The sequence below is a fragment of the Adelges cooleyi genome, unplaced genomic scaffold (assembly GCF_023614345.1).
Source record: "Adelges cooleyi isolate 19-005CV unplaced genomic scaffold, UGA_ACOO_1.1 ACOO_flye_CR_arks_rails_tigmint_CR_PRNA_108, whole genome shotgun sequence".
Taxonomy (NCBI): Eukaryota; Metazoa; Arthropoda; class Insecta; order Hemiptera; family Adelgidae; genus Adelges; species Adelges cooleyi.
Window position 1 is genome coordinate 12,889,201 of NW_026095761.1, and position 27,461 is coordinate 12,916,661.

The window sequence follows — 27,461 nt, forward strand, 5'->3', positions numbered from 1 at the left end:
TAAAATACTTATTTATTAGTTATATATTTTAGTCTTGGGTTACCATCGTAGAGTAATAACTATAATATAGAGGTTACCATAGAGGTGCTCTTCGGCGGAATTTAGTACACACCAGCTAGGTATTGTAGGTAATAAATATAATAATAATAACATGAAGTGTGGCCACATTATCGAATTGCCGGCCGGCCGCGGGATCGCGTTTCGTGGCCCGACTGATTTCCACTGGCGACCAATGAAAAAATCACAAACCGCGATTAGAACCGGCCGCCACATTCATTATGATATTAACATTTTACGTGGTCCGTAATCGCCGTTTCGTCGTCGATCGTTTCGGTTTCGTTGCTATCGTTCTCATCAAAAGTCGACGCACACACGTTCCTGCGCCGAACCGACTACGTTTTGCCTGTCCGTGGTCGACCGAAAACTGTGTACGCAAATCCGAAAACGTGAAAAATCCAGTGAGTATGCTTTTAATAATATCATGCGTAATAATATTGATGTTATCTATCGAAAAACGTGCGGTTGTTCAAAAAAAAAATGTTGCATGCCATTAAAATATTAACATGTTATTATGATATATAATATAGCCGACAACTATATACACCCCGTGGGCCGTGATAAGCAGCTTGTGTTTAGATCAGAACCGTTGTACAAAATTATTATTCGCGGTGGTCGTCCAGATTAATTATTTTCAAATTTTTTTTTTAATAAACACCGGACAATCTTGTGATAGCGTGCGATTATTTACGTTTTGAATTTTATTCGTGAATCGTTGTACTTTATATAGGCGTACTTTTGTGCAAAAACCGGTTTCAAACACATAATATTTAGTATTATATGGTCAATAAAATAAAATAAAAAACCGCGACGCGATTTCCCGTTATGTTCAGTTGGGGTTCGAAGTGGAGGAAGCTACCTGCAATAATTGTGTTAGTGTGTTAATGTGTAATTGGCAAATATAGTAGTGTGCGTGCGTGCGAGTGTGCACTGTGCAGTGACAACACAACGAGGGGTCTATATAAGTACTCTATTATCTGTGTATATTTTATTTTATTTACAGGTCTTGTCAAACGGTATCTTTGAGAACCTTCGTTCAAACAAATCTACACAATTTTAACATGCCTGCCGATAAGAAAAGTTTCAGGCGGTTGCCCAAAAATGTAAAGCCTGTGTTGTACGATTTGTGGTTAAAGCCAGACTTGCAGAAATTCACATTTGAAGGCAAAGAAACTGTTTCACTTCACGTAAGTTTTTATTCAACCATTTATTTAACTGACAATTTAAAATTATAGAAAAGCGTGTTTAAAATTTTGTTTTTGTTGTCGATTAAATATAGAGCAAGTATAAATGCTTAACCTTGCTGGACCTTTTTTTTTTAAATTTGTAAATACAATTTTCACTCCGTTGTTAATAATTTATAATTTAAAAACATAATTTACCTAGCCTAGAGATCTATCTGGTCCTAATCAAATAAGACTGGACAAATTTTTAAAAAAAAGTTATATTTATCTGAACTGGATGACCTTTTAAATATTATTTTATATTTAACAAAATTTAGGTTTAAAACCCAGACAAAGTTAACAAATATTTTTTTAGCTGAGGACAAACAATTTATTAAACCCAGGCATGACCAGGATTAAAAAAAATATTCTTAGCAAATATTAGCTTCACAAATGAACAAGATAAAAAAAAATAATTATGCCCATTACAAAAACCTAATTGTTATTTTTTTTATTTGAGTATTGCTGGTTGTGTTAAAGACAACATGCGTAATCCAATGTAATATATTTATATTGTATAGTATATAATTCATGGTATGGTAGAGTAAATAATTTAATGCTATTGTTTTATTTTACTATCCTAAGATTAGTTTTTTTTAAGTTTAAACTAGCTGAAATAACTAATTATTAGTTATTACTATAACCCAGACTAAGAACATTACAGACAACTGTGTGTACTTGTTCTGGGTCTTGGTAATCCGGAAGATATCAGACTAAAAGACTGCCAAAATAGTGGAGGTTCTTCATTAAAAAAACAAACTTCAGTAGCAATACCTATGTATTTATGTATATATTTTTATTTATATGTATTGATTGTACAAAATATACCAACTTTATTAAAAAGTATTAATTTTTTATACATCATTTATTCGAGGAATCTCGGAACCAGATTACCAGATTGAATAAGTGACTAAACCAGCCCGGATTATAATTCTATTACAGTACCCTATGAAAATTATTTTTTTAAAAGTTACAGTCGCAGCATTTTGTAAAATTATGTATGAGGAAGTATATTTACATGTAGACACTTAGAGGTACCTAGTGGTTTGAATGCTATTAGCTGAAAACGCTCTTTGTATAGGTCTTAGGTTAGATTTAAATGTGTGTCTCAAAACACTACCGCAACATAGTCAGCAAATACGATAAATAGTTCTATAATATTTTAATATTCTGATGATAAGTATTAAGGAAACTGCTCCAAGTGTTGTAGATACCTTATTTTGGCAGAGTGCATTTTAATCATGACCTATATCTACACTTAAATATACATATTATTATTATCTATCTACTCGTGTATTTCTTCTATAAATGCTGACAAATTCAAAAAGTGACGTATCAGTTAAAATTAAACACCAAAATATTTTGTTTAAAAAAATAAAGGTATAAAAATCAGTTTTAATACCTTTTTTATTATATTTATGCAATGAAACTTTAATTTATTATTTTTTCTAATAAAAAATTGTGTAAATTGGGATGTCTTATAATTATGTACTTAGATTTTTTTTTCCTCTTATACTAAATTGTATACCTCTATTTTTTAAGTTATCTTTCAATATATTATTCATCAATGTAAAATCTACAAAAAAATTACTTTCAGAATTAGTAAAATTAAATTCTGTGCGAAAGGAAACATGTAATAATTTTTTTTTATTATTAGCACACTTTGTGCTCCCTTACATATATGGATAAATATTTACATATATTTTTGATATTATTTTGATGGCTCTTTATTCCAAATAAGTAGAACTTGTAATTACTGAATTCTCTATACAATTTCAGACCATCTATAAACTTCCAAATGCCCTAATTAGAACCTATTATTTTTACAAGTGAAAATAAAGGTAAAAGTTTCTACTGTTTGTTTTTATCGTTAAATAAAAATGTACAGTTTAGAACACTACTTTTCATAAAATAAATAAATTATTATTTCAATTTATATTTTTATTGCATTTTGTATATAACATAAATAAACCTACAAAATGTATATTATATATTACATATTATCTATCTTTTGTAATTACCAAATTAAAACATATTTTAAACATTTTTAAAATTTAAAATAATATTTGTAAGTGTTTCATTTGGTTGGCGCCTCACCATTTGTTTGTGAGAATATATTTTTATTTCGGTATTTTTATTCGCATGTTTTTTTTTGCTACTTTGTAGAAGTCATTTGTTTTATTCCTCTATGAATGCATCAACGAAATGTTGTTTTGCATAATTGAACTTAAGTGCATACTATTGCATAATTTGTATCAAATAATTTATTTTGAGAATTTTTTTCTAATTTCTATGTTAAATAATATAATTATGAAATTATATATTCCATTCCTTATTTTTACAATTAAAATGTATTTATTTTAACTCTTTCCGGCATGGTGGGATTACAGTTGTCCCACATAAAAATTCACCTTTGTGGCATGGTGGGACAAATAATATACCACATATTATATTATTTTTCTAAATTTTATTTATTTTGTTTTTCGTTTATTTTTAGCATTTTTCATACGACCTTGTGTCTATTGAATATTAATAAGTAACGCCAATTTGTCCTGTCTGTATTGAACAAAAGGCATCAGCATATACACATATTTTTTTTTCCCAGAAAATTTTCAAAACTTATTTTGTTATTTGTGAGGGAAATAATCAACCGATTTGAATGTTCTTTTTTTTTGTTCGTTTCCATATTAGGTTATGTTTATAATTAATGGTATAAAAGTATATTGATATGAAAAAAAAATACGAGATGCGAATGTTGTGCGCACAGTATGTGCGGTGGGATATACGTAATCCCACATACTGTAAGTCCTAGACTTTGCCACTAATTTTTTTTTTTTTTTAATATTATTTTTAATGCATATGTAAGTACAAATCAACGATAAAAAAAATAAAAAATTTTAAATTTAAGTATCCGTGCATCTTGGGTATAGACATTTTGAAATCTCTTGTGCATGAAAGAGTTAAACAAGTACGAATTAATAATTTTAAAAGCTAAATTTTGTACTTCGCCTTTTTTCACATCATATATTTGCATACAATTTTTTTTAGCCCATATAATATTAAACCATTTGTTCGTTTTTAGTGCCTAAATGCATGTACATTTTAACTGTTTTTTAGTGCATTAAATTCACAACATACTAATTTTTATTAACATAGCAAAGAGTAAATCCATATTATTTTTTATCCAAATCGTACAAATGTATTTGTTTTCCTGTTTCAGCACAATTGCATAATATTTTAGGGCGATAACTTTTTCAGAAACTGAACATTGTAAAAATACAAATTTAAAAAAAACAAGAATTAATCTTGTTTTTTAAAACTTTTTCCCCTAAATTTTAATCTGGAATTGAATTTAAAAATTAATGAATTTATACGCTAAAACTTCTTAGTTCCTATTAGGAAGTGTATTACGCGAGACACTGAGACATGTAACAAAGAAAATCTGTGGTGTGGCGTCTTCAAAATGATAAATAATTTTTTATATTATAATGATAATTAGTAAAAAAAAAAATAATGAGCTTGTGGTGATCTTGTTATCACCATAACAAATCAGTATAATACATCTCAATATAATATCGTCTTGTTCAAACTCGGGTTTCGAGTACTAATTATTAGATTATTTTTGTCTCGAACCAAATGCCGCTGACTGTCTTCATATATTTAAGTTTTTACTAAAATAATCTATTTGTTCATTGTTTAAATGCACTTGACAAACCCTTGTTCATTCTTTTAAACTGAAAATAAAATAATATATCGTTTTGTATATTATATTATACAAGACGTACGTCTATGCGCCAACAACAAAAGGTCTATTTATAGACAATCACAATGTTATACTTATATGCGTCTTTTGTTTATTTTGTCTTTTTTGAAACTAATTCCCGATTGTAAGGATTGTTAAAACAAAAGTATACGTTAAAATCATCTATATAGGTACAATGTAGATGATTTTAACACGTGTATTTTCGTTAAAAATATTTTTTTTTGTATGAGAATCTGTTTACTTACTGATAATAGCTCTATTTTGACTGTTCGATTCCCAAAACCAAAGATGTCCAACATATCGTACCTATCTGTGAGAAGGTATTGTTTTAACAATAGGCTTTTATGCTTCTTTTGTGTCTGGACCCACGTTAGATCTAAACTATTGAACTGGTTTCTCTAAGAACCAAGTCTATAATACGTACCTGAAGGGTACTTACCCCCATTATTGTACCCCAAAAATTGAAAAGGTTAAACCCTTGACCCTTCTCCTTTCAAAATCGAGAAAAACGCCCAAAACCATTTACATATTTTTCAACACAAATGCGGTGCTCTATGAATTAAAATTTGTCGAATTGGTCTTTAATTTCTATAGAATATTCTAAAGTTAAAATACCATCGATGAGCGTTGTCGAATTACAAAAATATCGTAAACCCTAATAATAATAACAATTGCTTTCACATTGAAGCGTTTATTTATAAGTTATTTTATCACTTTCAGTTATAATAATTACTGTAGACGTGTAACCTCTCCTGCCCCACTATGATCTAAACCCAGTGTAATGGTTTTTTATTATTATCTAATAGTAAATAAATAAAACCAGTAAGGGTGTAATTTTTAATATTATTCACACCAAATTTTACTGGCTTTCTTTTTTTTGTTTTATACAATTTTGGGAGTATAAATAATAATTTTATATACATAAATATAGATGATTTTAAAGGGAGTAAGTCAGAAGATGCAATTTTAGAAAATGAGATTTAAAGGTATTACTTTTGATGAAACTGTAGTACATTTTATTACACTGTTACATTTTTTATTTCTTAAAAACTTTTTTCAATTTTTATGTATTATATATTAAACTGTAAATGTAATTTTTCTAGAAATTGACTTGCTTCCTTTTACCAGCGCACCGTCATAATAATCCATTACAAATGTTATTAACTATGATGTATGAAATATTTTCGCTATTAACCATAAGTATTACAGTGTGTGATCACACCATATTATGTTTGTTATCTCTCTTAAGTAGAGCTCATTATTACGCTGTTAATTTGTTGCTCTTTGATCTAATAACACTGATGTTCTCTTGTGTGTAACAGTGAAGTTTTTCCGATTCATAAGTCAAACACATTCGTTTTTCATTAAAAATAAATGCATACATAAATAGTATAATTATATTTAACTGATCTCTATTCTAAAATATGTATTATTTGCGAAAATGTATACTAAAAAAATGTTTAAAAAGGATACGTTAACAATAGATGCTTTTGTTTAAAATCGTTAATTTTCCGTTATATGTGTAACAGTTGAATTTATTAAAAAAATTTCCAGATAAATTACTAGCTATTTAATTAATTTTTAGACAATTTTTATCGTAGACAAATGTATCAATTTTTTTTATAATTATTTCGTTCTCGGTGGTTGTAATTCTATTAAATACTTAACCAGACCTAATTAAATTTACAATCATCTTGGTGCTATAATAAAAAAAACCATGGATCTTTTGTAATATTAATTAGTTTATTATTATTATATTAAAATTAAATAATCTAGATTAGTTCGGCGTAGTTACTGGGGGAATACAATTTGGCAGAATCTATTATGACAAAATTATCTTTGCGAAACAAAAAGAATTCCATCTATTTTTTTTTGTAATGTTATGCTTGGACGTGTACTAAATTTAATCTCTCTTGAAATTATGCGTACTAGGTTAATGTTTTCTGTATAGTTATAAGTTTAGGCGTAACCCGAAAGAGCACAAATTTGTAATATCAAAAATAACACAAACTGATAATGCTAAAAGACCATACAGATACAAAAAAGAAATAGAACATGACGTACACATATGAATATCGATAGCGTATTGCACTTGTGTCGTCGGTCATTGAACTATGGATATACTATCAATATGGTATTAACTATTAATATTAATAATAATAACTATTTTGATCCATACAAGTTTCAATACAACTGATAATTCAGATAGTAAAGCGCCACATAGTATAATCGTCATAGAAAGGCAAGATCATATAAATTAAATTCGTGAAGAATATGATTATAAAAAAATAGATGTTTTAACATTTTCGGAAATAAATGGTTATCTTTTCTGTATACAATTTTATAAATTATTTTATTTATGAACTAATTATTATTTTGTTTACTGTATTTTAACTATACGATACGTGTTGTGTTAACAATCAATACACTATCTAATACTTAATTAATCAATCTGTCAATATTTGAATATTATATTATACTCGTTGTGTACGGTTTTGATAAACGGATAATCATTTGATGATAACCATAGTGTGCTCTTTTAGGCTATGCCAGTATAAAAAATATAATGTACGCTCTTGTAGGCAACGTAATTTCAGGTAATAAAAAAATTGTGCTCTTTTTCGATTGTTCAACGAGTAAATTTATAAAATACCCAATCGGACGTCTTTTCCAACGTCGTCTGTCTTCGTCGCTTTTATTCTCAGGGATCCTTTATGTCAATATTTAGGTCAAGGACAAAAAAAACTGATTATACACATGGTTCGACGAGAGTACTGTCTTGGAAAAAAAATGTTATTAACTACTAAGAATTCGAGTCTTTTATAACGATAAATCGTATTTGGTCGCAGGTGTTCGTCATCGTATACAACACACAACGTAACACAATAACATAACTGTATCCCAAGTACCAACTTAATAATGTAGGTCTCGTGTGTGACGTAGCTCGTTTTCTTTTATACGCAACGTAACTGTATCTCTCCCCCCGAGAACAGTTATGTTTTAAACGTAGTACAACAGTAGGCGGTTTTATTCCAAAACAAATGTGCAATTATATAGCTGCGTTTTATAGACTAACAACTTGGCTGCCTCTATTTGGGATCTCACAAACTTTTGTGATAACTTTCCTGCCATGACATTTTAATATAAACTTAAAAAAAAAAATAAGGTTTATTAATCAGGTATATTTCTGGTTTTGATCAAATATTAAGACGGAGCGAGCCAAATTTACACTAAAACGCAAAACAAAAAATTGTGTTTTGGTCCAAACCGATTAAAAAAAAAAAACTAAATTTCAAATCTTTATAAGTGACTCAAAGGCCGATTTTGAATTGTATTATAAGCGTTTATATTTTTACTTATTAATCGATTTTCTAATACATCCACCTGATTATCTAATAGCTAAATGAACAATCGGCCTTTTAGCCCCCATCGAAACAGAGTTATAAGATTCACATAAAAAAAAAATCAAGTCCGTCCAGTAGCCAAAAAGAACTCTTACGTTCTTCAAAAGTCATTTTATATCAAACTGACTAGAAAGAAAAATAACTTTAAAAGTTTTATAACTAGAAAAAAAGAATATTTATTCACCTTCAAATTATTTTTAAATGGCTCCTAGATCAACAATTTTCGTGTTGCTTTTGAACAGTAATTGAAAACAAACATTTTTACATACTTAATAGTAGGCCTATGGGCAAATTCGAAATTTTGATTTGAAGATGTCCGAAAATTTTTAATGTTTCAAAAAAAATGTCTTGGTCCAATCACCTTTTTTAAAATTACAGAACTCGAAAATTGCTAGAAAGACAGCCCCCTTTGTCTAAAAGATTGCAAAGTCATAAATAAGTTTTTATCTGTTTTTTTTATCTCATCGAGATATTTTTTTTATAACATCTTAAAAAAAACTAGTTTTATTTACTAGTCTATAATATAAAATTATTTTTATAAAAGGAAAAAGACGCGCAATATTTTACATAAATAGATCTAACAGGTATTTTATGTATGGTAACTAATTAAATTATTGTTTATTTTTGTATTACATTTTTTAAAAATGTATTTAAACGTTACTATGAGCTCTCTGGCAAAAGTTTATATTAAATAACTATTTTACTAGAAGTCATTTTCTGGTTTTTATGAAAGTTAATAACTATCTCTACGGGTGTAGTTTTTTAAAACTAATTAAATTCATTAGATGCACTATAAACAACTAAACATGTAAACACTTAAAAATAAGAATTTTAAATCAAAAAACTTTTTTGTTTTGTTTTAAAAGTAGTCAAAGGTTTTAGTATTTTATTTTATAAAATGTTGCTTTTTTTGTTTCCTATAATCACTTTGTACAAAATAATATTGCTTTATATAAAATATTTTTAAAAAAATGTACTAATTATAAAAAAAAAACAAATTAAACTATTATTATTTAAAAAAAAAACATTATTTTAAACTGAAATTTGTAAAATAAAATTATAAAATTTAACCACTGTTTCTTAAATCAAAGCAACCACTTCGCAAAAGAAGGTTTTAATTTTTTTAAGCTAACTTAGGTATTGGAAGCTGAAATAGCATCAAAACCGTTTTTTTATAATCTTCAAATATTAAAAAAATATCTATTTAAATAAACGATTTAATATTTTATACTGTGTAAATAATTTTAATAGATTTTTTAAATGTTTGTTTATACTTATACTTTTATTTTTATTTTAGGTAGTCGAACCGACAAAGGAAATTGTTTTACATGCTTTGGACTTGAAAATCGATGATGCTCAACTCGTAGACAGTAACGGAACAATTTACAAACCGTCTATTAGTCTATCTTCTGAAGATGAGACGCTTACATTGAACTTTAAAGATGAGCTAAAAACTGGTGAAGCGTTGTTAAAGTTTACATTTATTGGTGAACTAAACGACAAAATGAAAGGATTTTATCGTAGCAAATATGTTAAGTGAGTGAATGTTAAGAACATTTTCAAGTCAATTGACTTCTGTTTTTTTTTTTTGTATTTATATATATATATATATTTATAAATATATATATTGTTTTTTTCAAACATATAATTCTATAGAAAAACTGATATCGGCCAACTGGTCAATTGTTTTGCTGCGGTCACAATGTTGTGTACAACACATGCGCGTAGAATGTTCCCTTGTTGGGATGAACCTGCTTTGAAGGCTATGTTCGATATATCTATAGTCGTGTGTTACACATCCCACCGAGCTTTAACTAATATGGTAAGAACAATTCAGTAATTTTGTTTGTGTTTTTTTGTTAAAGTCCAAGTGGAGAAGAAAAATACTCAGCTGTTACACAGTTTGAAGCAACTGATGCGAGAAGGTGTTTTCCCTGTTGGGATGAGCCGGCAATCAAGGCCGAATTTGACATTATTTTATGTGTGCCCGAATCCAAGACGGCTCTTTCCAACATGGTAATTTTACACCATTTTTTTTTTTCATACTGTCAATAATTTTATTACTTTTATTATTTATATTGTTACATACATTTTGTTTTTTCTAGCCAGTGATTTCGGAAGTGGTAGAAGATAATGGTGACCGTTTGCTGAAATTCCAAAGAACACCAGTTATGTCGACATACTTGGTAGCTGTAGTGGTTGGTGAATTTGACTATGTGGAAGACAAAGATTCTGACGGTGTTTTAGTTAGAGTATACACGCCGGTTGGTAAAAGCGAACAAGGAAAATTTGCTTTGGAAGTAGCTAAAAACGCATTACCGTACTACAAAGATTACTTTCAAGTGGCTTATCCTCTTCCGAAAATGGATTTAATTGCTATAGCCGACTTTTCCTCGGGTACTTGTTTTTCAACTCTTTAATTTTAAATCAAGGCTTTTCCCCCGTATAACCAAAACCCAAATAAATTGTCCAAACCGAAAACCCTTTTAACTAGAATTAATACCGGTTTTAACCCATAAGCTGTATTCTAATAAAACATTTTTTAGTTGCATTTCAATTAATTTGTATATTTCAAGAAGAACTTAGTTTTTCCTTATTGAGGACACTTTGTTCATTAGATGATATTAACCGATGACTTGTTGTTTTATGTAATGTGTGTTTTAAAAACTAAACAAATATGCTCCTCCGTTTAATGTGCTGGTCGTTTTTTTTTTTTTATTATTACAATTTTATCTATATATTTATATAATATGTTAATTCGCATTTTCTTTCATGAAATTTATTGGGTCAGATCTACACTTGTCTAACTCCGACAATTTTAGAAAATGTTTTAATCATAAGAAATAATATATTTATTCAAAAACATAAGGTCCAACTATTAGAAATTTTAATTACATTTAAAATTTATAAGTTATCGATTGCATTTTTTTAAATAGTTAAATTTATTTTATTTAATAGTATTTTATTATGAAAACATACTATAAGATTTATTACTTTATTAGTACTTGAAAATTAAAATATACAGGTTTATACTCTGCTTAATTCAATTGGGCACTATAAGCGCAGAAAAATAAAATTTATATCATTCAATTTAAAAAAAAAAACCATAACTTATGTACATTTATAAATTTATTATCTGCTAAACAAAATACGCATTTCTCAATACAAATAAAACCATAAAACAACTGTATATTATTTCCTTTAAGCACGCAATAAATCATTTGGGTGTGAAGCCTTCATTTTAATTACAATATAAAATATCAAAACTTAGAATAATGTTTAAATCTGTTGAATTTTGTAACGTGCTGTATATTTTGTTTAATTTGTTTTATTATTTATCTTTTAGGTGCTATGGAAAATTGGGGTCTAGTAACTTACAGAGAATCTTGTCTTTTGGTTGACCCGGCCAACACCTCTGCAGTTCGCAAACAGTGGATTGCTTTGGTCGTCGGACACGAATTAGCTCACCAATGGTTCGGAAACTTGGTGACAATGGAATGGTGGACACATTTATGGTTAAACGAAGGGTATGCATCCTTCGTGGAGTTTTTATGTGTTGAACATCTGTTTCCCGAGTATGATATTTGGACACAATTTGTGACAGACACATACATAAGGGCTTTGGAGTTAGACGCTCTACACAACAGTCACCCTATTGAAATCCCGGTGGGCCATCCTTCTGAAATTGATGAAATTTTTGATGATATTTCATATAATAAAGGCGCTTCAGTTATAAGAATGTTGCACAATTTTATCGGTGATGAAGTAAGCCCTTGTTCGATTTTTACTCTTGTCACTATATAGTTTTTTATTAATATTTATATTTTATTTTAATTTTTCGTTGATTTAGGATTTTCGGAAAGGAATGAATATATACTTGAACAGACACCAGTACAGCAATACGTTTACTGAAGATCTTTGGGCAGCGTTGGAAGAAGCCAGTAATAAACCAGTGAAGGCGGTAATGTCGACTTGGACTTTGCAAAAAGGATTCCCGGTTATCACGGTGGAGAAAGAAATTGAAAACCCTGACGGTTCCCGTGTACTTACGGTATCTCAGACGAAATTCACAGCTAACGGACAAATTGATAGTAAATTATTATTATTTTTTTTTTTTTTTTTAGTAATATTTTAATTTTGTTTTAACAATTTTAGATGATTCTTCTTTGTGGATGGTTCCACTAACATTTACCACGTCAAGAAATCCTGCCATTGTATGCCATAAAGACATAATGTCTGAAAATAAAAAAAATATAACAATACCAGCTGGCACAATTGCTCCCGGCGAATGGATCAAAGTAAATCCCAGCACTGTTGGTTATTACAGAACCCGTTATACGCCTCAACTGTTAAGAAATTTTGTACCGTCCATATCTTCGAAAACGTTGCCTCCGCTCGATCGATTAGGTCTTCTGGATGATCTGTTTGCTCTTGTGCAAGCCGGTCTTTCTAGGACTGACGAAGTATTGGAGTTGATGTTAGCTATGACTGATGAAGATAACTACTCTGTTTGGTCAACAATGAGCAATGTGCTTGGAAAATTGGCTATATTATTATCCAATGTAGAAGGAGAAACCGACCAACTATTCAAACAGTACAACAGAATTCTTTTAAAAAAGATTGCAGAAAAGTTAGGATGGAATCCAAAACCGAAAGAAAGTCATCTTGAAACAATGTTAAGAGGTCTGGTTATAGCAAGACTGGTGTCCAGTGCCGATCCAGAGACCATAGCTGAGGCTAAAGTTAAGTTTACCAATCACCTTAGTGGAAAAGAAACTATTGTCGCCGATTTGAGAAGTCCTATTTACAAAGCTTGTTTATCGACTGGTGACGAGACCACTTTTAATCAATTATTGCAGGTAATATATTTTGTTGAAATAAATTAAACAACTGTTACAGATCTCCTAATAATTGATGGCTTTTTTAAAAATTGGTTTTAAAAAATAATTCGCCTATTTCACTTTTTCAATAATTACCATGTTAGTATTTACCATTACATTACTGGTAGACTATAATTGTATACCGAAGAAACATCAACTGTTGTGTTTAAAATTAATAACATTAATTGTTACTAGACCAGTAGACCAATCATTGTTAATAAATGTTATTATTATTATTATTTAGTTAGGGTTTTTCATAAAAACCATTGAAATTCTTTGTGTCAAGTAAAATTATTTATGTTTTGTTATAAAAATTACAAAGTAACTAACATGGAAAACACAATATAAACCTTAAAATAAAAAGTTTTTTTTAAAAATAAAAACCCGTTTTGAAAAAAAAATGTTGACCTTGTTTCTTTACTGATAATTTATTTATATCAGTTATAATTCGACAATGATGTATTTAACGTTTTTATTTCAGCTTTACAGAGGAACAGATTTGCACGAAGAAAAGGATAGAATATGTAGAGCAATGGGAGCTTCTAAAAACAAGGATATACTGAAAAAAGTTCTCGATTTTGCAATGTCGGTTAGTTTGATCTGCCGTTTGTGTATTCGACTAGGAATAAACTAGTTTTTGGTTTATTTCTAATGAATTAACTAATTTACGTGACAATTTTTTTAGGATGAAGTTCGTTCGCAAGATACCGTTTTTGTAATAATTTCTGTTGGTGCTTCGAAAATTGGAAGAGACTTAGCTTGGCAGTTCATCCAAGATAATTGGACCAAGTTATTTAATCAATATCAGGTAAAAATTAAAAAATTATTATTTGTATTGCTTCCTATTGTTTTCATAGTTTTCAAACTCACTCGATGTTATTATGATTATTGAAATATAAACCAACATACAATGTTTGTCGTAGGGTGGTTTCTTGTTGACACGTTTGGTGAAAAATACGACTGAAAATTTTGCATCGGAAGAAAAAGCCGAAGAAGTGGAGAATTTCTTTAAAGAAAATGGTTGCATGGGCGCGGAAAGAACAATCCAACAAGCTTGCGAAACCATTAGATTAAACGCGGCGTGGCTGAAAAGAGATCATGATCAGCTGCGTACATTTCTTGAAAAAACTGTGAAATGAATATCATTGTAAACTTAAATTTGCTCAAAATCAGTGCCAGTGAGTTAAGAATAATTAACTTATATTTTTAAGTTTTTTATTATAAAGACTTACAATTAATGTTAAAGAGACACGTCTCTATATTTACTCGTCATAAATTTTGTAAAAAAATTCTGCTACACTAGTATTTTCTATTATTTTTATTATAAATGTGGTATATTGATAAACAACTTCATACTTAAATGTCGTGTTAAACACGTAATAAAAGTGTTAACTGAATAACTATTTTCAAAAATAATAAAGAAATACGGCTAGCTAAAAAAAATAGTAAATGCAATCAACTATTTGTACTAATCGCGTTGTTAAAATAAAAATTATCTATTTAACGCTCTATATATTATATTTTTTATATATATTTCTACTATTATTTAGTTTTTTGTTAATATCTTGCATAAGTCCTTAAAATGGTTTATGTTTTGTTGTCACATTAAGCGATAATATTATTGTATTTTGAAACGTTTAAACTATTATTTAGATAACAAAATGTATTATAGTCGTGAAATATTATTTTCAGGATTTAATACTATGAAGCAACACCAAGCATTGGGATTGTTTGTTAACCAGTCATTTTGTTTTTTTTTTACATAATTACAATATTATATTGAATGGCTTAACCATGCTTTAACTTGTGGGCATAATATCTCATGTTTTCATAAAAAATATATTATTTTATTGATTTTATTTTATTTTTATTTTTTTACTAAATGGTAATTCCTATTATATTGAGCTATTCGATGATTGTTGTATACTCGTATGTAGGTAGGTCCATATTTTTAAGCTATGCGGTACCCCGCTATTTTATTTATTACTATGGTAAAAAAAATGTAGTTATGATAACTCGCCCTTCACGTATCTCAAGACGGTAAACAATAACCAAACAGGGTTGTTCTATAGTTTTTGAATAAGTGAAAAATTATAGCATTTAAGGTAAGATTTCTATTATGCTAATTTTTCCAAAAAAATCATTATATTTTAAGGAAAAAAAAGTTTCTTTTATTTAGAAAAACTGGTTTGTTATAGTTATTTAAGTATACTTGATAAACGATTGCAGATAAGATAAAACGTTTTAGATAAGTTGTGTATAAAAGGGATTCCCATTTATTAAAGTTAAGTTATATCTAATTTATCCATCCCCCTAATTTTTTTTAATTTAAAAAACTCAAATATTTAAAATTATTTTTATTATATTCTCTTATATGGAAATTAATAAAATATATAATGGAATTTCATAATACATCCTATTAAATAAACTCGGATCAGAATAAGAACTTCAGATGTGATCAGCCGCCAACGAAAACAATAACAACAACAACATTGTATATAGCTTATACTAATGAATCTCCATATTTATAAACATTTATATAGTACTGTCTAAATAAAAGAAAAATTTGTAAAATTGTGTCATTGCGTAGCTATGTTAAGATGAAAAAATATTTAAATTCGCTATCATGGATGCCGTGGTATTTCAAAAAATAAATTGGAGCGATAGTGAAATCGACCCAAAAACTTGAAATTTCTTTTTAAATGTGTAGAGCTTGTGGATAGGTCGAAATATCTCTGGATGTTGTAAGTACGAGTTTTTGCACTTTTTAGGTAAGTTGTACACTTTTGGAGCTTGATTATGCTAACTTTGAAACTCATTTCCCGCTATAATCAGTTTTTTCCACGATTTGCAATACAAATATCGAAATAACTCCACTTCTTCTAATCGACGGATTTTCACGTTTTTGGTTTCATTCTGTTTCAGGTGATAAGCTCGTCATATAGTAGAGTGTTTTTCGATAGCATCAATAAGGGGAGAAGGGAAGAGAAAGGCATTATACCTATTTTTTGAAAATAAAGTTTGTAAAGCCCCCCAAAATTACGAATCTGCAGTTACAGCACAACGCTCTCTACAATTTTTTTGAGTAAATTACCCACACATCAGAATGAAAGTACCTTTTTTTTCTCTAAATTAATTCCCACCGGTCACAATATAGGTCTATGATTGGAACGCTCTCATTGAACATCCAATTTACTAAAAGTATCGATACATATCGGATTTTCCTTATACGAATCACTACAAAAAACCGATACGTATAGAGTAAAGACTTTTTGAAGATCTTGAATCGCTCACCAGTCAACACCACGATTCCAGATAATATAGTCTTATCTATAAACGGGGTTAACCGACGGAGCATGTGTGTAGTTCTAGCGAACCGACGAGAGAGCGCTGTTTGTCTTAAAACGTTGTACTGTGCACATGCGCACTCTAATTACGAGTTTGGTAATATATATGTATATATTATCACGACCGTTCCACCGGCCCGCATCCCATCCGGACGTTCGTATCACACCAAGAAAAGCTGCACTCGGCAAAACTAAAAACTAACGTACCGTCGAATCGAAAACGGAATGTGTTGGCAGCACTGCGCTACACCTACTGTGAAAATGGCGACGACCGTGCCTGACGTCATTTGCGTCGTTTTGCTTCTATTGTACGTATCTCGTCCCGTGTGTGTTCTGAATTATTTTACTTTTCTCTCGGAGATGTAACGTCTGCTGTCATTTCCTAGTTGGCCATTATTTCGTTATTATATTTCGAATACATTGTTTTACGTTTAAATTGTATATATACATACGTATATACGCGCACCTTGCTCGACATTAATTGTTTTTTTATTATTTTGCGTTACAACGAGAAAGAGATATTGAAAATCGCTCCAAGATGAGTATGCCGGAGCTGGGAAGTAAGATCAGCCTGATATCAAAGGCCGACATTAGGTATGAAGGGAAGCTTTTCACGGTCGACCCTCAAGAATGTACTATTGCGTTGTCTCATGGTAAATATTCTACGTCGTTTTTAACCGATTACTGTTTTTCACGTATTTCGTATGATATATTATTGTGTTTCTATCGGTTTATTCGGCAATAGCATAACCTATAATACTATTGTTCTTTGGGGATGTAATTTTAAATATCTAAATTACTGCTGTATTAATTATTACTAATTTATTGTTCGTCGATTTTGATTTAAAAAGAAAAATGTAAAAGTCGAGTTATTTTCATATTTAGCTGTGTAAAATTCTAACTGTGACCATTTCCTATATTTAGACTCCCTTATCTTCTGTGAATTTCCCATTTCAATAGAATTATTTATCTTTATAAGCAACTTAAGCGGTATATACCTAGTTGCTGTAATTTTATGGCCAATCTCTAGATGGTTGGAATACAAGTAGTTTTTGCATTGATCTATTTTTGATACAACTAGTGTTTTATGTCAAACATTGATTTTTTTTTTTACTTTCTGCATAATATAATTAAAATGTTTGACATACAATACTTGTAAATGTTAAGAAAATTGTTTGGACCAGTAGCAGTATATTTTGTTAGTTTTTATAAAACTCGTAATGGCCACTTTATCTGAAGTCTTGGAAGTTAAGGCATTTACATAAATTTGTTAAATACTAAATTCATTTTTTTTATTACTAAAAAATGTATGACTGAATACATTTTTTTTTACCACCACATTAGTTTAATATTAATTTTAGATTTAGATATTTAATAATACAATTTTATTATAGGATGTTATAAAAATATGAACCTGATATTTGTAAACAGACAAATAAAGTTACAAAAATACAAATTTTAATGACATACAACACAGAATGAAACATCCATTGGAAAACTTAGTGTTAAACTGTATTTAATCGGATTTATTTTTTTCTATATTTTTTGTTACAAATTTTTCATGCTTAATTTAAATTTGTATTTTTTACATTATATATTTAATCATAAAAAAGTAGAAACTGACTCTTTTTACTTTATTATTCCTATTATCTACAGGTATTATCTTAAATGAAATATTAACTAAATTAACCAGAGAGCCTTAATTAGTGTCGCCAACTCAATTAGACCATCACCATTTATTATCATTTAGTGCCATAGATTTGTCAATTGTATTTTTCGAAATATTAATTTAAGCAACTCTATGGCGAGTTTGGATAAGAAATTTCAGTTTGCCTGGCTAATTTTTAAATAACATTAAATATAATAACTAAACTAAACCAAATCTAAACTTAGCAAGGTGTAGAGCCGTGATTTAATATGCAAAGCCACGCATACACTTGCGACTTTTAGAATTAGATAGAAAAGTTGGAGCTGAAAGGAAAGTTGAAAAATATAATTACCTAGGTAGAGACTAAATAGGTGCTAACTCACAATCACTTAAGCTGTATAATTTATAGGTAATATTAATAAACAATTTACTATGCTACAAAGTAGCTCGAGTTTCATCATAGAAACTCGAGAGATAAATTTAATTATAATTTTTTCGTTTGATTTATCTAGAAATATGCTTTTATGAAAAGAAAAGTCCACACTCGATCACAATAATGATAATGATCGTTAAACATAATTTAAAAATGTATATAGATGGTCATAATTTTTTTATTTTTTTCAGTTCAATCTTTTGGTACAGAAGATCGTTTGACAGAATTTAAAGTTCCCGCACAGAGTCAAATTTACAATTATATATTATTTCGCGGTTCTGATATTAAGGACATTAAAGTGATTACACCGCAAATACCTTTAAATGATCCTGCTATTGTTCAAGTAAGTTTTGAAGTTATTATTATCGAAAGTACTGATAAATTTCCTACCTTTATTATATATACATTTCTTATTTTATAGTTATCTGTACCCCCAAATAACATGGGTGGATTCAACTCAAACTACCAGCCCTCTATGGACGATATGGGTTCTTCTGGTCAGGTGGGAAACTCGTACAATCCAATGTCTGGCGTTAACTTAAACGCTGGACCATCACATAAACAGTCAAGTGAGTCATCTCCTCTAATCCTAGACCAACAACAAGTTAATCTGCAGACACAACAGAGGCCTGCCCAATCTGGTATGTACACGCATACAGAAACCCAAATGCTTGGGCTTATTTGGCATGCTTGTACATATTGCTATTGGGTATTAGTCTTTGTGACTAAATGCTCAATCTATTCTGAATGCTTTAAATACTATCTATTATTCTAAAGAATGTTTTTTCTTCTTTCATTTTTATTTATTTTTTAATTTAATTACTCAATTAAAAAATTGCATGGAATTTATTCTTTTATAGGTGCTTTCTTTTTGAGCTCGTTATACGGTGATTCTGATTAAAGACATTTTATACTTTTGCAAACAAACGATTCTATTAATATCATTGTACACTAATAATAATAATAATCTAGAACATTTCTCATATTAGCACAACTGGTGGCCTTATTTCACTCGTTATTTATTTTGTAAATTAGTAACTAAAGTAGTTTAAAAAAGTTTTTACTTTGATCGGATTATGTGTCATTTATCGTCCACCAAACTGATACCAATAAATAATCATATCTGCTATGCAATTTAATTTATTTTTTTATTCTTCTTAAAATATTGTCATTGACAGATTTAGTTAACTATTTTATTTACATACGTACACATAATTTTAAGAATCACATTTTCAAGTCCGTCCAGTTTCTTTATTTAATGTTGTGGCTTGGAGCAAGAAGGGCCAATGCCAATTTCGTGCATAAACGAGTTAGTCCGCTAATTGCAAAAATTGAATCATTCTTTATATAATATGTAAAAATCACACTCTGAGGCCAAAAAATTAATTACTTATGAAGAGTTTGATAAAAAAATTAACATAGAGCCAAATGGAAAATAAAAACTTCAAAGCTCATTTTCCGAAAGTTGCAAAAAGTGACATTGGCCCTTGCTCCAAGCCACAGAATGGTTTTATCAATGTATGAAAGTTTGCATTAGTGATGTGATTAGCAACAATGTATGAATATAATTACTTCTGTATTTTTCGCATTGCTATTTATCTAGCTAGACTATTGGGGTTCTCGCACATTTTTTATGCTTTTAAATTACTTAACGACCCTGCAACAGCTTTTTGCGTTATACTGATTTTGATAATTATAGTGCTTCGGCTGCACCCCAAAAGCTATTTTTATGATATTACATACAATAGCAACATACTTCTTCACTGTTAGGAGCATTGATGCATAATTCTGATGGTGTTGTGAATACTCTTTATTGTAAAAAACTTGTTGACTAGGATCAAAATTAAATAATTTTAAAGTGAGCACAGGTGATGAGGCAGTTTTTATTATTTATATATATATCAGAAATCAAATATTTTACATTTACTTTGTATTGTGAAACACTCTTAGTCGATTGCATTGCTTAATTTTAAAAAGGAAAGAAGGGGATAAGAAATAGAAACAAACGTTTAAAAAACAAAATGATCCATAATGAAACTTAATGTGAAAAAAATGGAAGGGGTATTTTGAGAAATTTTTGAATGAGAAGTATCCAAGAGAAACGTTAGAGAGTGTTGGTGGTATGTTTAGTTGTGAGAGTAGGAAGTGTGGTAGGTTAGAGCAATGAATAATTCTGCTTTTTTTTTTTTTTTTGAGCCTTAACTGATTTTTTTTTTTAATGGATGAAGTTATGAAGGAAATACAAGGTTGAGGTACCATAATGCATGATATTTGTAGATATCACAGTTTTGGTAGAAGAAAATCTGGAAGAAGTAAACAGTAGGCTTGAGGAATGGAGAGGAAAGGACTAAGAATTAGTAGAAGTAAAACAAGATATAATACAGAGTACGAGTATGAAGGAAGATGACAAAAGGTGGACAGGACAAGACGAGCAATGACGTTAGTGGGTAAGGTTGATTATTTTAAGTATTTATAATCCTTTATACAGAAGAACTGTGGCTTTGATAAGGATGTGAACCACAGGATTAAGTGTGGTTAGGTCAAGTGGGGGGAGAAGTGTCAGGTGTTTTATGCGACAAGAAATTTCCATTGAGACTTACAAGAGTGTAGTGAGATCGACTATGTTAGAGTGTTAGGACGGTAGACAAAAAAATAGAACAGAGAATGATTGTAGAGGTGATGAGAATACTTAAGATCATGGAGATCGTAGTAAGTGAAAGTTCAAGATAAGGGTGGTCAATCCCAAATAGTTGAGATAAAAAAGAAGAAGTAAAAATATAGTCAAAAAATACGTTAATAAGGCAAAAATATAATGTCCTGGTTAATTAAGTTACATAAAATAGAATAGGCAGTCGATAAAACAGTGTTGTTGTGAAATTCTTTTGTTTGCTCTTTACTAGGTAGTTAGTATGCGATTTCATAACTTATATTAGACATAGAAGCTAGTTATAATTTTTTAAAGCATTTAAGCATTGGTTACTAAAAAAAAAAAACATTCGTGAATAAGTGTATTTGTTTTGTGGTTTAGATGTATTAGATTTAATATCGGGTGGTTCTCGTTCATCCACACCTGCTCAGCCCGCATTCAACGGACAACGTAATAGCCCAACGTTTGATCAAAACATTCAAGCCGGCCAACAAGCCAGTCCAGGAAACAGAAATGGTAGAAATCAACGGAACAGGTCAACGTCTTCTGATACCCGAAAACCGAATAGGCAACAAGGGTGAGTGTTATGCTATATGCAAAATAATGTTATGTAAAAACTATTACATATGTGTTCTAATATAATAATGTATTTATCTCAAAAAGACAAAACTATCAAAGGAACGATCAACAGCATTATCAAAGAAATGATCAACATTATCAAAGGAACGATTTTCAACACCAGGATAATTATGTATGAATATGTTTATTACCAAAATTATATATATATATATGTGTGTGTTGTTAATCCTGTTTTCTTAATTAAATTTTTTTCTTTATTAGGTTAATCGTCAAGGTGGTAATCGCAATATGAATGGTCGCAATTGGAATAACCAACAAAATCAACAACAGCAAGTGAGACGTCAAGGTGGTGCTGGTGGTGGTGTTGTGCCCAATACTACCGGCCGTTCGTTTTACAATAACAGATCGACTGGTCTCCCTGCTCCTAGTAAAGCACAAGGTCCCAGAACAAATTCTCTCAAGTTTGATGAAGACTATGATTTCGATAAGGCCAACAGTGAATTCCAAGAAATCATCAAAAAGCTATCAAGAACAAAAATTGGTAAGTATTATACCAAGTCCAAAGTAAAGTCACGGTTAAAGCGACAATTTCTTAAATAAATATTAAATTTACTGAAATGTTACAGTTCAAAATAATATGTTACGTCTAATTGATATTGAAAGGGTTTTTTTAACTCAGAAATCGGTAAATTAATATATTAATAAAATATTCTTCTAAATTATTAAATCTTGTTTTCATTAATTTTTATATTTTAAATTTGTAAATAGTATGAATATAGCCGTAAGTTGATGTACTACCTGTTACGAAAAATGAAATTTCTCAAACAATGATATGACCATTGTGTAGCTATTCAATTTTGATTTGTAGATGACGGTTCAGAAGAACAAACTGAAGATGTTCCTGTTTTGAATGGCGGTGCCTCTTCCGTTAACGGGGATGCAGCTCTACATGGTAGCGATGGTGAACAAGCGGCTGCCAAAAAATTGAATCGTGTCGAAAGTAACAATGAAAATGCTGTTACTGACAATGAAAATGGTGATGATGATCAAAAAATATTTTATGACAAAACAAAATCATTCTTTGACCAAATAAGCTGTGAAGCAGTCGAGAGGAGCAAAGGGTAAACAAATTGAGTATAATCAACTTACTCACTTTTAAGTAAATTAAATTAATACCCATGTAATCTAATAATAATATTCTATAATTTAGACATAATCAAAGAACTGATTGGCGCCAGGAACGAAAATTGAACTCCGAGACATTTGGTGTAGCTATGGCGAGACGTGGACAATACCGCGGTCGTGGTGGATACTATAACAACAATGCCAATTATCGTCAAAATCCTAACAACTACAACGGCGGCGGCAGCAACCACTATGTTAACAACCGCCAAGGAATGAACTATAATTACCGTCCAAACAATGGTTACAATAACATGCGCAATAATCCTGGTAACCGTGGTTACAACAATTATCGACCGAGAACCAATAATAAACAGGATCAACGTCAGACAAATGCAGTGTCCCCTCAACGAGTTGCAGGTTTGTTGTTTTTATAGGGACCAAAATTATTTCTTTAGATCTATTAACAAATGAACTGCGCTTCCCTACCTACATAGTCGTGTCCCACTATTCCCCATAGAAGAGAAAAATTATCGGTTTTCATTTTTCATTCACTGTTAATAATTTTTTCTTGATATGACTTTAAATAAAATGTATACATGATATTTTACTTTATTTTTATGCTTAAATTATTCTTTATTACTTGTGATCTATATGGCTGATAAAATTGCACATCTTTAGTGAGACAGCTCAAAATTAAATTTTGTTTTTTAATTAAATAATGCTCTACCTATTTTTTTAAATTTCTTCTTTTATTTTTAAATATCTAAAACAACAATCATAAATCTATGTTATATGACACAAAAATAAACAAGCGTATAACATGTCCATTTTAGGCTTTGCGGCAAGAGGTCCCTTTTCACCTCGCATATACTATCTATTGTCCTGTTTTCAATAAATTTATGGAGTAATTTTTTTTAAAAAATTTCTTTTATGGGGAATAGTAATCGAATAAATAGTTGTGGATGCAAATTTTTTCCTAGCGCACTCCATTTGTAAATAAGTCACAGAATAGATGATAGGTTATTTCATGATTATTTCTATTCCTACTAGGTTAATGTTGCCTGAGAATTTATTAAATATACTCACTTTTTTTTTTAATTGGTAGTTTTCAGGCAAAACTAAAAATTTATTTATTTAATTATGCAATCTCTACTGATATCTTGGTTTTAACATTATTTTTTAAAGAATTTGTATCATGATTTTTTTTTTTTTAAGTAATTTTTAACAATTGATTGAAAGTATTTGCATGTCTTTTATTCTTTATTTTTTTTTTTTTTACAGTAGCTTGATGGTCGCTCTGTCAAAATTTGAAGTTGCTGTAAATTTCCTTTACATCTTAAAAACAAAACAAAAAAAACAAAAACTAAAAAAAAAATGTAATTTTCCTATGGAAAAATTACCTGTACATAGTTTACATTTCTTTACTTTAAAACCCTGAGATTTTAATTGATGCCGTTGCGTGCATGGTTTGTGATGAAATCAGTAGGTATAAATTGGTATGTTTTAACGAATGGTATCCGATATAGCGGAAGTATTTGGCCGCATCTGCATTAAAACTCAACGGGTAACTTAAGTCATATTCCTAAGTAAATTTAATTTTTAATTTTTTGAAAAGAACATAATTATTATTATTATATTATTAATTTAATACTAACTTTCCCAGACTGTTCTTTATCTTTAGTTTTAGTTCTGTTTAGACAATTTTTTTTTATTCATTCTTTTTGACGGCTGTTTTTAAAAAAATTATCTATCGTTTGTTCTTCTCATGATAATTTATACATTAGGTTTTTTTTTCACCAAGGTGATCGGTTTCATCTATACATACATATTATATATATAAATATTTAAAAAAATAAAGAAAAAAATTTGTTACAGAACCCAAATTTATGTAAGAAAAATGTCTAACTATATAGATGTAAATTTTGTTAAATCATTACTTAGCCTATGTAAGAAAAGATACAAAGATACTAAATATATATTTAAATAAAATGTGATTTTTGTTTGTATAAGTTAAACAACTAACGATAAACAAACAAAATATTATATTAGGATGCATCATTTAAAAAAAATATATGTACATTTTTTTTTTTACCATTAATTGTGTTTTTTTTTTTTATTTATCAATCAATGCCTCGAAGTATTATTTGTTAACGAAATGCTATGTTGTAACTTGTAGAGCATTTTTTTAAATTCAATTGGGAATGATTATTTAAAACTGAAATCCTTATATTCGAAACAATTCAGTTTGAAAATAAATTCATAGCTATTATTTTTATTTTTTTTAAGTTATGTTAATGCCAGTAATAACTTGATATGGAATTTTATAGTTCTTCATTGTATAAATGAGTAATATCTGACGTATTTTAACGTTTGTTGTTAGCGCAACATTTGTGTTACAATTTTACATGGGATTTCTATTGTTTGACAGTCAATAGGTACTCTTAAAAATATATAGTGAATAAGATTGTGATATTGCTTAGTTAATGCATTTACAATCTATACACAACAAAGATAAAAATATTTACGTCCAACTCTAATTACATTATTAATTAGCACTTTATTGAACAAAAACAATCTCTTGGGCGAGGAAGTGAACTGTTTTTTAGCTTCAAAGTACATCTCTAAACATTTAATATTAACATGACTTATTTCTAAATGTGTACAATTGTGATATTCAATAACGTTTTTGGAAACTGAGTTTTACCAATATTTTTTTCTACTTTTTTTTTCAAACATCAGCCAAATTTTGATTTAAATAGTATTCTAAGCTATTATTTTGTATAGTTCTAGATGATTACTAAAACTACTCAGTCCTTCAAAAAATTGCTTATCCAACTATACTTAATGCCTTTGGGCGTTAAATAATATAATAACACTTGTAACAATTCTATTGTCAGTCAAAAATTTAACCTGTTTTAATTGGAATATTATACAATAAGAAAAATTGCTTTTAGAATATTTTTAATAATATTGTGTTACTGAATACTTCAGCAAAATTAAATTTATTAACCAAGTAATACTATAGTACTAATTTTTTTTATCACAAATCCAATTGAAACCCACAACTTTGACTTTTCCTTTTATTTTGCCCACATGCCAAAGAATTATTTCTAATAAATGAACAAAGGTCTTCTGGATGTAGTCAAAAATTGACTCTTCATAAATATGGTTACTGCAAGCAAACAAAAACATAGATTTACACGAAAAAATCTGTTCAGCGTCTTAGGCGGGTCTTGGACACACAGGGGAAATTTGTTTAATCTAATTAATCACATGAAACATATTTCAATACACAGAACAAAATATTTTTTTTGTCTACCAAATTAACAATACATACAGCTCATTTTAGTCATAAATATATCGTCCGATAATGTCATTATTGTTATGTGCCATGTGGTGGTTAATAAATCGAAGGAAGAAGATAAATAAAAAAGCATGCATTTTTTGAATTTGATATGATACTAAATAATAATAATATATGATATGGTAATAATAATAGTATAATCAGGGGCGTATTTTTGAACAAAAATGTTGGGGGGGGGAGTGTCCAATTTTTTTTTTTTTGTTCTCATTTATACTCTCAATCTAAGCAACCCCCCCTCATTCGATACTGACCACTAAAAACTTAATTATGTTAGTAAATATTTATATTATAATAGTTTGTATAATTATAAATTAAAGATTTTTACTCGGAACATTTGGTTATATTCATTTTTTGTTTTTTTTTTTAATAACAAAAACTAAATTAATTAAATTATAGAACGAAGAAATCTTTTTTAATTTAGTTTTTGCAGTACATCGTCGGTCTCTACGATTTGTCTATGTATTGTTAAATAAGTGGTTTCATTATAAGAAAAAATGTAATTATTTGTTGTATATTATTTAATACAAATTTGTCATGTATAATACATTTTTTTTAGCCAGGGGGATGTCCAGACACCCTCCCCCCAAAAAAAATACGCCACTGAGTATAATAATTATAATTTATAACTCATAATATTAAAAATTATTATTACAACAATATATTAAATAATTAGTTCTAATTAAATTTGTATTTTAAATTAATAAAATTTAAATTTGCGCATAGAAGCTGAAATAAAAAAAAGCACACACGTTTTAAAATATTATATAATACCTTTTCAGAGTTAACCAACGAATATAATAAAAAGTAGCATAATATTTAAAAAAACAACACATTTTTTTAAAATCAGTTTAATGAACTGTTAATTGTTAATTATCGCGTTAGGTTCAGTATACGGGTTCTTAAAATCCACTCAAGGTTAATATATACTTATGTATATTTATGTAGGTACATTGTAAGCCAACACGCTATTCACAGCTGTACGTAGTACGTT

At 29.0% G+C, this 27,461-nt stretch overlaps 2 protein-coding genes across 5 annotated transcripts; both read left to right on the plus strand.

Annotated features, from left to right (window-relative positions):
* Nucleotides 1-282: 282 nt before the first annotated feature.
* Nucleotides 283-15,186, plus strand: LOC126838975 (puromycin-sensitive aminopeptidase). Of its 3 annotated transcripts, XM_050573822.1 has the most exons (12): nucleotides 814-929; nucleotides 1,061-1,244; nucleotides 9,745-9,983; nucleotides 10,104-10,269; nucleotides 10,553-10,844; nucleotides 11,794-12,212; nucleotides 12,298-12,538; nucleotides 12,603-13,306; nucleotides 13,809-13,916; nucleotides 14,013-14,135; nucleotides 14,251-14,505; nucleotides 15,020-15,186. In XM_050573822.1, exons 1-11 carry the CDS (start codon nucleotides 883-885, stop codon nucleotides 14,464-14,466), a joined length of 2,739 nt encoding a protein of 912 aa, XP_050429779.1. In that variant the 5' UTR covers nucleotides 814-882; the 3' UTR covers nucleotides 14,467-14,505; nucleotides 15,020-15,186. The 3 variants fall into 3 exon arrangements, with proteins under 3 accessions (XP_050429799.1, XP_050429779.1, XP_050429789.1); XM_050573842.1 differs by lacking the exons at nucleotides 814-929; nucleotides 15,020-15,186 and adding an exon at nucleotides 283-458 and having other exon boundaries at nucleotides 14,251-14,983; XM_050573832.1 differs by lacking the exons at nucleotides 10,104-10,269; nucleotides 15,020-15,186 and adding an exon at nucleotides 10,313-10,463 and having other exon boundaries at nucleotides 823-929; nucleotides 14,251-14,979.
* A 1,769-nt stretch (nucleotides 15,187-16,955) lies between these two features.
* On the plus strand, nucleotides 16,956-24,561 carry LOC126841631 (protein LSM14 homolog B). Of its 2 annotated transcripts, none has more exons than XM_050578215.1 (9): nucleotides 16,956-17,327; nucleotides 18,947-19,098; nucleotides 19,177-19,396; nucleotides 21,784-21,979; nucleotides 22,066-22,153; nucleotides 22,243-22,522; nucleotides 22,850-23,102; nucleotides 23,192-23,523; nucleotides 24,388-24,561. In XM_050578215.1, the coding sequence occupies exons 1-9, from the start codon at nucleotides 17,213-17,215 to the stop codon at nucleotides 24,393-24,395; spliced, it is 1,644 nt and encodes a 547-aa protein (XP_050434172.1). In that variant the 5' UTR covers nucleotides 16,956-17,212; the 3' UTR covers nucleotides 24,396-24,561. The 2 variants fall into 2 exon arrangements, with proteins under 2 accessions (XP_050434172.1, XP_050434179.1); XM_050578222.1 differs by having other exon boundaries at nucleotides 16,957-17,327; nucleotides 19,177-19,324.
* The last annotated feature ends 2,900 nt before the right edge of the window (nucleotides 24,562-27,461 follow it).

Coding starts and splice junctions, on each gene's coding strand:
- LOC126838975 (XM_050573822.1), top strand. CDS start 883: ATGTTCAGTTGGGGTTCGAAGTGGAGGAAGCTACCTGCAATAATTGT. Junction 930..1,060: donor AAGCTACCTGCAATAATTGT/GTTAGTGTGTTA, acceptor TTTTATTTACAG/GTCTTGTCAAACGGTATCTT. Junction 10,270..10,552: donor ACCGAGCTTTAACTAATATG/GTAAGAACAATT, acceptor TGTTTTTTCTAG/CCAGTGATTTCGGAAGTGGT.
- LOC126841631 (XM_050578215.1), top strand. CDS start 17,213: ATGAGTATGCCGGAGCTGGGAAGTAAGATCAGCCTGATATCAAAGGCC. Junction 17,328..18,946: donor TACTATTGCGTTGTCTCATG/GTAAATATTCTA, acceptor TATTTTTTTCAG/TTCAATCTTTTGGTACAGAA. Junction 19,397..21,783: donor ACAGAGGCCTGCCCAATCTG/GTATGTACACGC, acceptor TTTGTGGTTTAG/ATGTATTAGATTTAATATCG.